Below are 17,107 nucleotides of genomic sequence, written 5' to 3'. Positions count from 1 at the left end.
TATATAAAATGGTATTACTCTTCAAGCTCATTTTAATAGTTTATTAAAAAATTAAAACAAGAAAGAAAAAAAAAACAAAACAAATGTTGACATGAAAATTTTTTAAGGGGGATTTGAGTGTTTCCGCACGTAGTGGAGCTCTTTCTAACAGCATCTACCTGTTGTGTAGGGAGTTAGTTTAAACTTGTGCTAGTCTAGACATTTATGTAACATTTCTTTTTCTTTTTTTTTTCAAGTTACGTGCATGCTTTGCAGAAATATAAGCTTCTATGCCGCTGAAATATCAGGGGACTGGTGAACTGGGGCAACAAGCAGGAGGAATCAAACGGAACTTCAGCTGGAGGACAGCAGTGAGGCAGCGAGGCGTTTCACAGAAACAGGAAACGGCGCTCCTGTTTTTGGGCGCCGCGAAGAAATTTTCTTTTCGGCCCCAAATCTCACAGGATTTAGGGGGAAAAGTGGCATTTTGAGACGGCGTTTTATAAAGGGACAGTTCTGCATTCTTGAAATTAGATTGCACTGAAAGGCAGCATGCAGTTAAAGTGCTACTTCCGGTTGGGAGATTCTCTGTAGTTCTGTGGGTAGTTTTTATTTGTTTGTGCGTCTGTTGGCTTTTTAATTTTCATGTATTTATTTTTTTCAGTACTCCTGCTTCCTCCGTCAGTCTGGAAACACGACTGTTAGGTTGATAGGTCTCTTTAAATTGTTGCTAGTGGTGAGTGTGTGCAGAGTTGTGTGTCTCTGTCCTTTCTACCTGGTGGACTACCTGGTGTAGTTTTGGACATTAATAAAGTGTCTCATTTATTTATTCGATCTTACGCTATTCAAACTCTGTTGGTGTCTTCATTTAGTAAAAATCCAAGTTATTTGGTCCAGTCCAAAACAGGCCATGTTTGTAGTCAATTTCTACTTTTTCAGACAGTTCCAGTCCTAGAAACATTCAGGTGATTCATGCTAACTTTATTTTGTAAACCTTTAAAATGACGGATGCACCGATCGGCAGTTTTCTGGCCGATCAACGTCTGACCCCATCGATTCCAATTTTTGGCCAATTTAGTTGAATTTTTTTGACTGAAAAGTTGCTAAGTAAAGGAACAAAGTTACTATATTTAGTAAACGTGTTAACAGATGAGCGGGTTTGTCACCCAGTCCGCTCACGGCAGATCAAAAGGAGACCGGCGCCGATTTTTAGACCTCTGCAGAGGAAGATCGGTGGATACGATTGGTTTCTCATGTAAGTATCGACCGTTTACCGAACTCCCAAAATAAAAAAAAATATTTCTATTTATCAGTGCAGCCGTATGTTTGCAATGAGCTGTTTTTATGCAGAAGCATGTTATTATTTATAAAAGGAAATGGAAACTGGAGGTAGTAACTGGTAACAGAACCAAACTTTTACGATAAAGAATAACTATCTTATGAAGATTTCCAAAAGAACTATAATATTATGCTTTAATTGAGAACAATAGTGCTTTGAATAAAAAAAAATCCATTCATATATTTCTCTTATTCTGTTTTTGCTATTTAGTTCCACTTAAATGTTTCAAATGATCAAATTCAGTTCAACTCAGTTTATTTATGAGGAGCCAATTCACAACAAATGTTGTCTTGAGACGCTTTACAAGAGAAATGTATTTCAGTCCAATCATACATACATACATTCCAACTAATGGTTCTTATCTCCAGCTAACGTTCCGGGCGAGAGGCGGGGTCACCCTGGACAGGTCACCAGTCTGTCGCAGAGGCAAAAATCAATGCTGAGAAAAAAAAGAACATTTTTCCATTTCCAAAAAAAGTATTTCAGTGATCCCGAAGAGTTTTGACAAAATAGTCTACAGACCGAGGAGACAAAAGTTGAACTTTTTGAAACATGTTTCACCTGACAACAAAACCTCCACAGGGTTTCAGACAAAGAACATTGTTGACAGTAAAGCACAGCAGTGGTGGTGTTATGGTCTGGGACTGCTTTTCTGTTCAGGACCTGTATAGTTAATTGTTTGAACCATGAATTGTTGCTCTCTGGTAAACATGTCCAGCTAAACGCTGATGCTGAAGCACAGTTGGGTTTTCATAAACCCTCCAGTGCAACCGAATTAAAACAATGGAGCAGAAGATTGGGCCAAGATTCCTCCTCAGCGATGAGAAAGACTCCCTGCCAGACATTTGAAACGCCTGATGGCAGTTGTTGTTGTCAAAGCTGGTACAATCAGAAACGAGGCTGAGAGAGCAGTTATGGTTTCACAGAAGACCAGGTTGCTTTGGAAGGCATTTCCCTTAATAAAATTACTCAGAACATGAAATCTGGATTTTGTGTTTATTCAGGACGATCACGGGCGGATCCATTTAAAAACAATCATTGGGTTTTGTGTAAATAAACGACTGTAGGCATGTGAATGTCTTAAAGGTTTCATAAAGTCGTACCGCTTTAAGAAAAATGTGAGCATTATCTATTGCAAAGCAAGATACTGCCTGTTTTAACAGAAACTCGCTTTAAAAATGAAGGACTATCCCTTTAGTTGCTAAGCTGAACGTGTTCAAATTGCGGCCTTAGTGATGTAAGAGAGAGTGGAGGAGTCGTTTTCATAGTATCCCCTCAACGCTCTGGATCTGCCAAAGAAAAGTTGTGAAATCAACTGGCTGCCGAAAAGCCCCAAAGGCTCTCCGCTTAAAAAGTCTTGACTGTGTTAAATCTGCTGATGGGCTCAGGAAAGAGGACAAACTGTGTGTGTGTGTTTTTTAAAAGCAAAATGTGAGGATTAAGAGTAAGACTGTGGGTGATTTTCTGAAAAGCGTTATGCCACGCGCTTCAGTTGAAAACTGCATAAAATGGTTCATAATTCACTCAAAGATCAGTAGCTTTTGGCTCCAACCTTAGATCTGTGACTGGTGGTTCTCTGCTATACTGAAGAGTTTCAGAGATTTTTCTTGGTTCATTCATCTTCGCCTTATCGTTTAAGCATCAAAAACACCAACAAATCTGGCGTCACAATAACATATTTCAGTAAATACAAAGCATTAAGTCACCCATATGGCTAGCAGTAGCCATTTTTCTTATTAAGGTAACGCTGTTTTAAGACGACAGTTAGCATGCTACGTTCACCATGTCTCTTTAGCAGCTGACCGTGGGCGATGTCGGAGAACATCCTGTTCAATTAACAACCTGATACAATTTTTAAAAAATATTTATGTTAATATATGGGCTGCACAGCCCCATATATTAACCTTCTTGCCTTGCAGCAAGAAGGTTCTTGGTTCGATTCCCGGCCCCGGTCTTTCTGCATGGAGTTTGCATGTTCTCCCTGTTTTCTCCGGGTGTGAGTGTGTGCATGGTTGTTTGTCCTGTGTGTCTCTGTGTTGCCCTGCGACAGACTGGCGACCTGTCCAGGATGACCCCCGCCTCTCGCCCGGAACGTTAGCTGGAGATAGGCACCAGCAGCCCTCCCGACCCCACTGAGGGACAAGGGTTTAAGAAAATGGATGGATGGATGGATGGATGTTAATATATAAAAAGCAGAACAGCAAAGTGTTAGCATATTCTGTACATTTATAAACATTTACACATTTAAAATGTGTTTGAAAAATACTAGAAGAGTTAGGAGCAACACGGTGGAGACCTTGCAAGGATATTCAGGTATAGACCATGGATGGGTAGGAAACGTAATAAGTGTTTATTCTAAAATTTTCTTTTGCTGTCTGTTAAATTTGGGTCGGTCAGACCTGGCAGGCCCAAACTTGTAGAGAGGGTCTGCTGGGAACGTCTGGCGGAGTCCCCTGTGAGACGGAGCTGTAACTCCCATCTCCGGCAGAACTTCGAACACGTTCCAGGGGAGGTTGGGGACATTGAGTCTGAGTGGACCATGTTCCGTGCCTCCATTGCCGAGGCGGCTTATCGGAGCTGCGGCCGCAAGGTTGTTGGTGCCTGTCGCGGCGGCAACCCTCGARCCCRTTGGTGGACACCTTTGGTGAGGGATGCTGTCAAGCTGAAGAAGGAGTCCTAACGGGCCTTTTTGGCCTGTGGGACTCCAGAAGCAGCTGATGGGTACCAGCGGRCGAAGCGGCATGCGGCTCGGGTGGTCGTTGAGGCAAAAACTCGGGCGTGGGAGGAGTTTGGAGAGGCCATGGAGAAAGACTTCCGCACGGCTTCGAGGCGATTCTGGTCYRCCATCCGGCGTCTCAGGAGGGGGAAGCAGTGCAGCACCAACACTTTATAGTGGGGATGGTGTGCTGCTGACCTCAACTCGGGACGTTGTGGGCTGGTGGGCAGAATACTTCGAAGACCTCCTCAATCACACCAACATGCCTTCTGTTGGGGAAGCTGAGCCTGGGGACTCTGTGTTGGGCTCTCCAGTCTCTGGGGACGAGGTCGCCGAGGTGGTCAAAAAGCTCCTCGGTGGCAGGGCCCCGGGGGTGGATGAGATCCGCCCGGAGTTCCTTAAGCCTCTGGATGTTGTAGGGTTGTGTTGGCTCACGCGACTCTGCAATAGCGCATGGACATCGGGGGCAGTTCCCCTGGATTGGCAGACTGGGGTGGTGGTCTCCCTGTTCAAAAACGGGGACCGGAGGGTGTGTTAAAATTACTGAGGGGTCACACTCTTAAGCCTCCCTGGTACGGGCTATTCAGGGGTCTTGGAGAGGAGGGTCCGTCGAATAGTCAAACCTCGGATTCAGGAAGGGCAGTGTGGTTTTCGTCCTGGTCGTGGAACACTGGACCAGCTCTACACCCTCAGCAGGGTCCTGGAAGGTGCATGGGAGTTCGCCCAACCAGTCTACATGKGTTTTGTGGACTTGGAGAAGGCGTTCGACCGTGTCCTTCGAGGGCCCCAGTGGAGGGTTCTCCGGGAGTATGGGGTACCGGGCCCTTTGATACGGGCTGTCAGGTCCCTGTATGACCGGTGTCAGAGTCTGGTCCGCATTGCCGGCAGTAAGTCGGGCTCGTTTCCGGTGAGAGTTGGACTCCACCAAGGCTGCCCTTTGTCACCGATTCTGTTCATTACTTTTATGGACAGAATTTCTAGGCGCAGCCGAGGTGTTGAGGGGATCCGTTTTGGTGGCCTTAGGATCGCATCTCTGCTTTTTGCGGATGATGTGGACCTGTTGGCTTCATCGGAACATGATCTGCAGCTCTCACTGGAGCGGTTCGCAGCCGAGAGTGAAGCGGCCAGAATGAGGCTCAGTGCCTCCAAATCCGAGGCCATGGTCTTGAGCCGGAAAAGGGTAGAGTGCCTTCTCCGGGTCAGGGGGTCGTCCTGCCTCAAGTGGAGGAGTTTAAGTATCTGGGGATCTTGTTCACGAATGAGGGAAGAAGAGAGCGGGAGATCGACAGGCGGATTGGGGCAGCGTCTACTGTGAAGCGGGCGCTGTACCGGTCCGTCGTGGTGAAGAGAGAGCTGAGCCAAAAAGCGAAACTCTCGATTTACCGGTCGATCTATGTTCCCACCCTCATCTATGGTCATGAGCTTTGGGTCATGACCGAAAAAACGAGATCACGGGTACAAGCGGCCGAAATGGGTTTCCTCCCCAGGGTGGCTGGGCTCTCCCTTAGAGATAGGGTGAGAAGCTTGGTCATCCGGGAGGGACTCAGAGTAGAGCCGCTGCTCCTCCACGTCGAGAGGAGCCAGTTGAGGTGGCTCGGGCATCTGGTAAGGATGCCTCCTGGACGCCTCCCTGGTGAGGTGTTCTGGGCACGTCCCACCGGGAGGAGGCCTCGGGGAAGACCCAGGACACGCTGGAGGGACTATGTCTCTCGGCTGGCCTGGGAACGCCTTGGGATTCCTCCGGAGGAGCTGGAAGAAGTGGCTGGGGAGAGGGAAGTCTGGGCCTCCCTTCTGAAGCTGCTGCCCCCGTGACCCGACCCCGGATAAGCGGAAGAAAATGGATGGATGGATGGATGGATACATTTGGGTGATGTGAACAAAAAAATATAATTATCATGATGCGGTTTCAGATTTAAAAGAGACACAGAATCTGTTACCACGCAAACTCAAAGAGCGAGTATTATTTTAGTCAGGTTTTTCATGCTGTGACAATCTCATAATGATCTGGGGTAAAATATATCCAGTCACATCTTTTTCTAATTCATGTTTGAATCCTTTTTTATTATTAGGGGTTTAACGGTGTATTTGTCCTGAAAGGTCATGGTACAGAGGTCACAATCAATTGCATGCAGTCGGACAAAGAATATATAAGCTGCAAAGGATGGCAGTTCTCCTCTAGAAGACGATTAGCACCTGTGTTGAATTGCTCTGGTGCAGTCTAGGTGCTGTGGTAGAAACCGAATAGATGAACTACCAAACCAAAGCAATTCTCACAGTTCTTGGTAACCCAGCTCCTTTGTTACTTTGCATTTTTGGAGATTTGGCCTCTTTGCTCCAGATACTTGTAGACATGGCCCTTCCGCCCCCATCTCAAGTATCAGACTGAAGTCATGTCCCAGCCAAGGGTTTTTTATTTCCTGGTATCTAACTTGGTGACTACACTTTTTGTCTTGTGCTCACCTGCAAGGACATTTAAAACACAAGAATTTTGAAGCAAATAAAAAAAAAATCCTTGGGACCCGGTGTAGTGAGGACAGAGCAGGGCGGATATGACTGTGTTTGCTTGATCTGGTGAGAGGTTCGGCTGAGGAGTTCTGATATAACTGGAGACTAACAGCTGGCTCATGCCTAGCAACAACTAATACCATCCATTTCTTCTATCACTCATAATTTGAATACCTGGCTGAGTACAACATGTTCATTTAGGACATTTTTTTTTCTTACAAGTCAGCAAATACAGGATTGGTTGTTGTTATGATGAAGACATAGTGTTAAGAGGACTATGTCTGAATCATACATAAATCTGGATTATATTTTGCTACAGCAAACTTGGAGTGCATTTCCTGAAAAGTTGACACAAATACTCTTTATGTAGACCTTTTAATGCTTTTTTTAAAAGAAGTGTTTATTAGTTTTGCATTACAGGGACATGTGATGACCCAAATTTACAGGATATTCACAAATGACTGTACTTAACATATACCGTATTTTCCGCACTATAAGGCACACCTAAAAACCTTCAATTTTCTCAAAAGCCGACAGTGTGCCTTATAATCCGGCGTGCCTTATATATGGACCAATATTGAGCCACAACAGGTCTAGCAACTACGGTAAGCAGCCGCCGACATCATTTTCCCCCGTAGAAGAAGAAGCGCGCGGTGCATGCTGAGATAGTTGTCAAAAAACTGGTTTGTGAACAAAGTTTGAAGTTGTAGCTATACCTACCGACATGATAATCAGGTCGTCTGCAGGTCATTTAGCACCATGTTCTTCACGAACATGCTGTTCGTGGAAAGACGGAGACTGCGGCGGCAGCGTGTCGGTGGATTTGTGTTACCCAAAAAGCAGTTGGGCACAATATCGCAACACCAACACCGTGAGTGAAACAATGACTGGGGCAGCCTACTATATAAAGTACTCATGGACCACTTCTTTATTGTTACACATTCACATTTGTAGAGTACGGAACAAATCGCGTTCCGTATAGGTTCAATAAAGGATGGGTGGTAACTGTGGTGCAGGGGTCGCCAACTCCAGTCCTCTAGGGCTACTGTCCTGCAACTTTTAGATGTGTCTCTGCTCAAACACACCTTTATCAAATAAACTGCTCATTTCCAGCCTACTGCACAGAGGAATGAATGCTGGAGAGGAAATTCAGACATTTTGGAGCAGAGGTGAATCTAAAAGTTGSAGGATGGTAGCCCTTGAGGACTGGAGTTGGTGACCCCTGCATAGCGCCTTAAAATGCGGTGCGCCTTATATATGAAAAAAGTTTTAAAATAGGCCATTCATTGAAGGTGCGCCTTATAATCCGGTGCGCCTTACAGTGCGGAAAATACGGTATCTCCTCATCCGATCTGCATCGTACTGTGTAAACAAACAAAATGTTATCACAGCTGTGATGTGTTGTTTAGCTTTAGAGCTAACCCCGTAGCATTCATTATTATCCTCTACTGTATGTTTATTTGGTTAAATATAGTATTTTCACAGTATAGTAATATCTGTAAAACACCACATTTAAAATACCATTACTACAATATTTATTCTCACCATATCAAGAAATACTATATAATTACTGTTATTTTGAGTTTTACACATATAATAATAAAAAACATAGAATAAACACTTTCTGAATGTATTAGTAATTTTGTAGTCCTTTTTTGGCTTTACTACATTTTTGACAGTCTGATTCTTATAAAGTAACACTGGAAGGATAACAAGCTAATATTAGCTAGCTAATTAGCTGGACCATCCGCTCCGGCAGACAACCTGGAGTCATATTAGACATGCTGCTGTTATGAATGTATACTTGGCAACTGTAGTTTGAAAACCATACCTTATTTAGGCACCATGAGTGTCTACTTGTTTTGCTTTTGGAAATATTTCCAAACAGACAATTTTTCTTTTTTTTTTTAGTAAGAACAAAAAGTGTTAGCTTGTTTTTAGCCAGCTGGCAGCAGTGGGCTAGGGGGAGTGTTGCATCACTGTGTGTACTTAATGTGTAGTGAATAGAAGAAGAGCCTACTGAACTGTGTGAACTTGTCAGCAGACTAGCTGTCTATTTTGCAGCACGTTATTTATTTGACCTCACAAAACTGTCAAGTTTTGTACTTGAGAATACGGGAAATGTCGGGATCCGGGTAACACTGTCGCAGCGGGGGAGGAGGGCGGAATTGACGTAAGAGTGGGAGGGGCCGGATGGCGGGTCAAATACGGGATATGTACGGGGAAGTCATAATACGGGAGCACGGCAGGAAAAGGGGATAAAAAACGTTAGTTTCCGGGCCAAAACGGAAGACTGACAGGTATGTGTTACATGGACAAATAATGAAACAAATCAAAGCACTTCACAGGAGGCTTTAATGAAATGGAAGCTATAATGAGAGCTACAACAAGGTAATAAATTAAGCAAATAAGGACAGGTGGTGTAAACACTAATTTAAAACAAAGAGGTGCATCAAACATCACAACACTTTTGCCAAATGAATTATTTTGAGAGTGGATTGATTTGTTTTAAAATGCTGTACATCCATAATCTATCACTTTACATTTCTTTTTTTATATATTTTTTTTCTTTTTACAGTGGAGCTTACATAAAATGGCTAAGAATAAGTTTGTCTTTTCTTTAGTTTATCGTTGTTTCATGTTTTAAATTATAAATAGCCATGAAAGCATTCCTGACCTCTGACATGCTAGACCTTGGTTTGTCTAGCATGTCAGACGGTTCACTCCTTTTGCATTTTTTTTAGAAACATTTATTTGTTTTGTTTCTGACATGTTTTTATTTTTTATTTTTTAAAGGATATACATACGTCAAGTCAGTAGTTTATGTCAAATCTCAAATGCAAAAGCTGAATCCCTGCCAGCATGCCTAGGTGGGCCCCATATGGGGGAAAGGAAGGCAGACATATGGGTTCCACAGACAAACCCATGTGGGTGGCCCCACATGGGTTTGCTGTGTAGGGCCCATGTAGGGCCCATGTGGGCTGTGGCCCTACATGGGCAAACCCATGTGGGGCCACCGTGGAACACGTAGACAAACCCATATGGGACCCATCTGGTCAAAACAAGAAATACACTAGAACAACTCGGTTTGAGCTCAAACATTCCAACAGTATTCACAAAGCGCATGAATTTACCTAAATTTAAATTCAGCAAGCACTTAAAACACTAGCTGCTGGAATGTGACCCCATCCAAAAGGTGAGCAGAAAAGTGTTTTCACATTTCCCATCTCTGCTGAGGCGCAGCAGAAGTGGCTTCCTGTGAGCATGAATCGCCCCAAAAAAGAAAGAAAGAAAAAAAAAAGTTGTCTGCCGTGTCATGCTTGGCCTGAACATTTAAATTCTTGAGTCTGTTTCGCTCTGTGCCACCGCAGAGCTGCAGCACTTTGCAGAAACATGATCGGACTGAAGCTCTGCCCCGGCTTGTGTGTTTGCTGCCTCCTGAGTGGCGGAGCAGAGAGCCGGCGCTCTGCCGGCCGCACCGACTCCCTCCCCGGCCGAACAATACCGGCCTCTGATGAGAAATAAAAGCTGTATTGTTTCCCTCGCTGAGAGATGATGATGGTGATGAAGGGCAGAAGCAATTCCAGGTTTCACAAAGAAAGTCTCAGAACAACACTGCCCCGTCCTGGCGGTGGTAATTGCAGCGTCGCGGCACACATGAATACCCCCAAATCAGCCCTCGGCCTCGCGCGTCGGAGCAAAGTGCACCACTCAGACAATCAGAGGCATTAAATCTCAATCGCTMGTCCCCATGGCAACAGCAACTGCTTGTCTGATTGTCGCAAAGTGGGGTCTCTGATAACTTGTCACACGAAAGGTCACGCCGTTATTGTCTGCTGTTTTATGGAAGGACGGTAAGTGTTTTATTAATATCCGTTTAACAGCAGCGTTCATTAAGCAGCGTGATGGGAAAGCAGATATGTCTTCCTTTTTTCTTTATGAAGTACCCAGAACAAGGTCACGGGGTCAGGATGATGCTGCAGCTGTCGGTGGGTATGAGAGGAATCCACCGTGATTCTGATGTGGAGAATATTGTCAGAAGAAATTCTTCAGTTTTAAAAGCTTCAGTATGAAAAAAATCATCTGTGACCCTGCGCTCAGTACCAAGGAATGCAACTTTTACAATCGACTCAGAAATGGTAGATCAGGGCAAACGTAAAACAAATAGCTATACAGAAATCCCAGAACAGAAATCAAACATGGAGAAACAACATTTAGCTTTAATATTGGAAACCTAGAGGAACTCCTGTTAGTTTACCTATTGACACAAAACAACTGGAATCAAACATTTAGTTTTTTACCCCTCCAACCTTTTGTCTTTGTTTTGGTTTTGTTGTTTTGCTTGTATTTATTCTAATTCATGTGAATCACCTTGAATGGCTTTGTTGCTGAAAATGTGATATACAAAAAATGACCTTACCTTACCTTTATATTTATATTTGGTTTAGTAGAGCTTCAAACTAGAGGTGCACTGATCGCGGTTTGACCTGCCAACTCCTATTTTGGCCAATTTTATTTTTATCTGAAAAGTCACTAAATAGTTCAGCTCAGCTGGGTGTCTGCTGCTGCTACTTTGGAGTTAAGAATCACTGGATTGGATTGGATCGAGGCAGACGGCTTGAAATTTTCCTTTCATCAGAAAAATTTAGAGTTTTGGGTCTCGATGCATCAAATGAAGTTTATTTGTAGGGAAAATTTCATCAACAAGGCATTTCAAAGAAACATAACACAGCAACCAGTTAGGAAATCTGCTTCTCCATGTTTGGTTTTGGTTCATCTAAAATTCTGTGTTGTTTTTCATTAAACATTTACTGCCTTTTTTTAAAACTCGTTCTTGGTCTAAGTGAAGGCATGTGGATGTTTCCTACTGTATTCAAAACCGACTTCAATGCTTTTGAGAGCGACATGTTTTTCTATTCCTGTTTAATGTTAACTGGTCAGCGGGTCAAAAACCCGTTGCTTTTTGTCTGAGGTATTTTTAGTGTGTGCTGAGTCTGCACTGCAACCAGGCCAGTTATTGTTTTGTTCTCACATGGCAGAAATCCACAGGAGATTCGTATTCTGCTCTTTATTTGCTAAAGTTCCCCGCCGGCGGCTGAGGTGCCAAAAAGGCAACAAAACACACAGATTTAGATCCAAGTCTTGTTGTCTTTTAGTTTGCTTCTCGTACTTGGAGATCCTGTTTTATTTTTTATTTTTTTGTTCACTGTTTGAACATTTAAGCAGCGAGGCGCCGTGAAAAGCCTGGAGCTGAGGCTGCTACATGCTAATGCCTGCGCTCTTCAAGCTGGCAGCCGGCTGTTGTTGCTCCACAATCCTGCGCCGCTGATTGACCACCTCCCATCGCTTCTGTGGTGTGTGTGGGATCGTTGGCAATAATTGGCTATTGTTGTCGGCCAATCAATGCCAGCTATTACTCCAGGCCTTCCTGAGTAGGCTTGTGAATAACGATGTCAAAATGACTCCTGAGTAATAGAAGCAAATAAAATGAAAAGTATCCTGAACTAATTCAAAAGCCTCGGACATACATCCTGTCACTCGAGACAGGCTGAGTACAAAAACATGAATATGTGATTAATCACTGATGATATGCAATGTTTTTTGTTTTTTTTTCCCTTTTTTTGTAGGATGGCTGATGTTATGAACTCCTTGGAGCCTGGAACAGAGGATTTCAGCGGAGGAGGAGCAGCAGGAGATCAGGACTCAGTATCCTTCTTTGTGTCTGTTGGTTTGTGTTTTTCATTTCATTAGCTGTAATAATAATAAGTTACATTTGATGTATTACAGTGAAATAAATACAGTGATACATTTTCTATTCTAGTTTCAGAATTTGGTCCTTTCTGTGTGATGTAATCCAGATTTGACTTTTCACAAATTTTTTTGTTGAGCACGTCTAAAATATTCAAAAGGTAATGAGGCCTGGGAAGCTGAAACATTACCAGCGCAGTGCCACTTCACACGTTATTTGCTGGTGTTAGCAAAGCAGCCGATCCAGGAGCACTATTTATTTTCCTTGGTGCTGATTGGCTGCGCCCTGTAGCAGAGATAAGGAAGACTGCAGACGCTAGCTAACAAATTAGCATCTATTTTGTTAGATTTTGATTTTGATGTAAAAGCTACATGTGGTGAAGAACATCCAATGTAAAACTGGTTACTTTTCTTCAGCAGGAATGGGAAAACTTACTAAAGTTGAAATTGTCTGTTAGCAGATCTGTGTTAAAGTGTATTCTGTCCAGTAGAGCCGACGTCAAACCGTCATTCAGTTAAGTCATATATGAAAATGAATTGGGCCACGTACAGAAGCCCCAGAAAATCCACTAGAGCCTTAAAAGTAGAAAAAAAGACTTAAGACTAGAATGGAGATTACTGGTAAACGTCCAGCAGGTCCACCACCCTGAACATGCAGCTACATCAGTTCGGTTCAGATTGAAACATGTCCCCATGTTAATGGTTTCTGCGGTTGAAACAATTTATCCTCCAGTTATTTTGGTTGGGGAAGGAAGCGCTTGCTTTTTATTGCATTTGAATCTGTTTCCACTGGTCACATGGTGGAGCTGGGCCTATCTCGGTCTCTCGTTCAGCCACTGCCTGCACCTTGTCACACTTGATTACTCCCACAAGCGATCCTACACCTCACAGCCCCACGCAAGACTCGCTAGAAAAGCTTCAAAAACATCGCTGGGTGACGGAGTAAATGAGGACAGGCTGTTTTTGGTCCAGGCCGATATCAGTGAAAACAGGAAGTAGGTCAGCGCTTCTCTGTCTCTTATGACAGTTGTTGAGTCTTTATATGCCTGGGAGCAAAACAGGCAATTTAAATAAGTTCAGCCAGAGTGACTGGAAAGTATAGTTTCAAACAGAACTTATGAAAAGCATAAAAATATAGAAGTGAAAAGTAATGTCAGGTATTGGAAAGAGAAACAAAACAGAAATTTGAGTTTCTTGATCAAAGTAGAGTTATCATCAGTAATAACTCGCTTACTTTGTTTTAGAAACATGTCGTATTGTACGCTGCGCTTCCATTACAGATGTGTGCAAAACTTTGTCAGTATTCTGCCAATCTGTACAAAACACAATTTTGCAATTGTAGCATTTCCATTAAGTAAGAAACACAATTAAAATCACACGTGAATAAATTTGTAAGTCATTAAAAACATCCTCCAACTACTTTCTGTTGTTTTTCTTCTCCATGGTTTGGTTTTTGACAACATTAGGGTGTTGATCACGTGACTGGTATGATGCAAAAAAAGTGTTTCCAATACAGCTTTGTGGAATACATTAATTTCATCCATCCATCCATTTTCTTTACACTCTTGTCCCTCAGTGGGGTCAGGAGGGTTGCTGGTGCCCATCTCCAGCTAACGTTCCGGGCGAGACGCAGGGTCATCCTGGACAGGTCGCCAGTCTGTCGCAGGGCAACAAAGAGACAGACAGGACACACAACCATGCACACACACACTCACACCTAGGGACAATTTGGAGAGGCCAATTAACCTGACAGTCATGTTTTTGGACTGTGGGAGGAAACCGGAGTACCCGGAGAAAACCCACGCATGCATAGGGAGAACTACATTAATTTCAATACAACCACAAATACCACCTTTTATTGAAAAATTTGTTGTTCTTTTTTTTTTTAAATGGCGCATTCCATTAAGCAAATTTATGTTCAAAATGTCATTGTGCACCATTATATGAATTTCAATGAAAACAGAGCTTTAGGGAGTTTGTACAAACGTAAAGAAAAAGTCAGTGATATAGAGTGATATAGAGTGTTGGCAACTAAACTAGCCTTAACATTTCCAAATCATTGTAAAACAATGATTTAAAATGCTATGAGATAATCAGTAGTGTACATGGATTTGCCTTTCTATATCTGGTTTGCCATCAATGTGGCCACGCCGTTGGTTTCAAATTTGACGTTGGAATGAGGTCGTTCTAATTCCCCAAACTATGACAAACCTGGCGGTAACCTTACATAAGTTTTGAACAGATCTTCCCAGAAACACACGAGAGGTTTCCGAAGCTGTCCAAGAGGCTTCCCTCCATTGTGGTGGAGCCGATGGATGCGGCTGAGGTGGAGAGCGGCGAGCTCCGCTGGCCACCAGACGACCCCGGATCCCCAGACGCCCAAAGTGAGAGACGGAGAGCGGGCGATCAAAGCGCAGGTGAGCAGGACACACAGGCTGGTCTGGTGGCCATCTTGTATTTGATGCAGCGTCAAATGTACTGAGCCATTTGTTAAGAATACAACAAATGAAACAAAGAAACACAGCTAACCAGGATTACAATCTTGATAGAAAAAGTACGTCCAGTATGTGACAGCAGTTACTCCTTCAATAGCTTTGTCCTGAAGGTGTGACGAGGTCGAACACAAAACGATCCGGTCAAGTGTGTCATCTGTAGCGATACGCTCAGCTCAGCCGGCAGGAAGGTCACCCAGCTAAACGCGGCGACCACAGCACTGAGTGAGAAAATACAGAAAGGACATGGAGGTTATGAAAGCGACAGTTCTAAATAAAATCATAAATGGAGAGCAGCAGGAGGTGGGAGAATAAAGAAAAGTGGTCAGCTTGTCCTTCTTCATGGTTTCCACCAGTAGTAACATGAGGTTGTCGATCATGTGACTCGTGATGGGGAAAAAATGTTTCCATTGCAGTCTTGAGAAATAAACCAACTTTGATACCAGCTACTGAGAGCCAAGTGTTCTGGTGGAAACATACAAAACAATCAGCTTTCTTGTATATATGACGGCGCTTGAATGTTCCTTAAGAGTAAGAAGAAGAACTGTGAATAATTTTGAGGAAACCAATGAAAGGGAGCCTAAAACTGCCCAAGTGGAAGGAGGATGTTCTGCCTCATCTGAAACAAAATCCTCTCTGTGTTTGTTGCAGGTGAGGAGAAGTCAAATGCCGGAGAGAAGGAAGAGGCTTCAGGGGTAGAGATGCAGGAGTCAAACTGAACAAAACCGTATGAAATACAGTTACTGTACGTCTGTCCAGAGCTGAATAGCAGAGCGCCTCGTGAGGACAGAACCTAACAGGAAGCTGAAATAAGGCGGGACGGCTGACAAGCAGATTTTTAAATGACAGCCTGTTGGGCCTGGAGCCGGAGGGGAGTCACTTTTTATTCTTATTTATATTTTACAGGTTACAAGATTTTATTTCTGGGGACCAATATTATGTTCATCTAGTTTCCATCACTCTGCTTAAAAGTAGGTAAATTGTAGGTAGGTAAACTTCAGAATAATAATATATATAAAAAAAGAGCAACAACTCCAGGCAGCAATAAATACAAATACTTTTCTTCTAATTAGACTCTTGCTATTCGTCCATATTTGTAGTTTAAATCTGACTCCTCTTTTCTCTGGCTCCAAGCCCTCTTCGTCCAGACGCCCATCATCATCATCATCAGCACATCTGGCGAGGACAGATGTCTCTAAATGCTTTATGAAGTATTTAGCTCTTGTGTGCCATATTATTACTTATGGTAGCTGCTGTATTTTGTGCAGTTTTACACTCCTTAGATAAAAATGACAGTCGTTGTCGCGTGCTGACTGCTGTGGTAAAAACGTGGTGATTTTGGTCTCACTATTCACTTTGAATGATAGCTTTGAAGATAAATATGTATATTTTATTTGATGTTATGCCATTCTGTAATAAATTATATATGTAAATTCTGTCTCCCTGTAGTGGTTGTTGAATGAACGTGTGTGTTGAGCTGGTGAGATTAGATGAGACGTTTTCTGACCTGGTAGGTTCACAGGAGTTCATTTTTATCTGACAGTCAGTGAAACTGGTGAAGGCTGACCAAGAGTTAAACCAGTTCATTAACTCAGTGTTTATGAAAAATAATAGCTGTTAATCTGCTTTTAAACCTTTCATTTGGAAGAAAAACACATTATCAAAAAAATTAAAGCGAAAAAATCTTGCAATAACATAAATCTTGCAATGACATATATATATATATATATATACAGATCCTTCTAAAAAAATTAGCATATTGTGATAAAGTTCATTATTTTCCATAATGTAATGATAAAAATTAAACTATCATATATTTTAGATTCATTGCACACCAACTGAAATATTCCAGGTCTTTTATTGTTTTAATACTGATGATTTTGGCATACAGCTCATGAAAACCCAAAATCCCTGTCTCAAAAAATTAGCATATCATGAAAAGGTTCTCTGAACGAGCAGTTAACCTGATTATATGAATCAACAAAGTAACTTTAAACACCTGCAAAAGATTCCTGAGGCTTTTAAAAACTCCCAGCCTGGTTCATTACTCAAAACCGCAATCATGAGTGAGACTGTGGACCTGACTGCTGTCCAGAAGGCCATCATTGACACCCTCAAGCAAGAGGGTAAGACACAGAAAGAAATTTCTGAACAAATAGGATGTTCCCAGAGTGCTGCATCAAGGCACCTCGGTGGGAAGGAAAAAGTGTAGCAGAAAACGCTGCACAACCAGAAGAGGTGACCGGACCCTGAGGAAGATTGTGGAGAAGGACCGATTCCAGACCTTGGGGGAAGCAGTGGACTGAGTCTGGAGTAGAAACATCCAGA

General features: G+C 42.9%; 1 protein-coding gene across 1 annotated transcript in view; it reads left to right on the top strand.

Moving 5' to 3' along the window:
- LOC103458151 (protein LBH) overlaps positions 1-16,218 on the top strand; it is a 16,596-nt gene extending 378 nt beyond the window's left edge. The window contains exons 2-4 of the mRNA XM_008398762.2: positions 12,167-12,245; positions 14,530-14,704; positions 15,431-16,218. Of these exons, the coding sequence (XP_008396984.1) occupies positions 12,168-12,245; positions 14,530-14,704; positions 15,431-15,498 (321 nt within the window). The 5' untranslated portion in view covers position 12,167 and the 3' untranslated portion in view covers positions 15,499-16,218. The remainder of the gene's footprint in view (positions 1-12,166; positions 12,246-14,529; positions 14,705-15,430) is intronic.
- The last annotated feature ends 889 nt before the right edge of the window (positions 16,219-17,107 follow it).

The sequence above is a fragment of the Poecilia reticulata genome, linkage group LG22 (assembly GCF_000633615.1).
Source record: "Poecilia reticulata strain Guanapo linkage group LG22, Guppy_female_1.0+MT, whole genome shotgun sequence".
In the NCBI taxonomy this organism is placed as follows: domain Eukaryota; kingdom Metazoa; phylum Chordata; class Actinopteri; order Cyprinodontiformes; family Poeciliidae; genus Poecilia; species Poecilia reticulata.
Note: the sequence above shows the minus strand (reverse complement) of the source record. Positions and strands in the feature narration are given on the sequence as shown.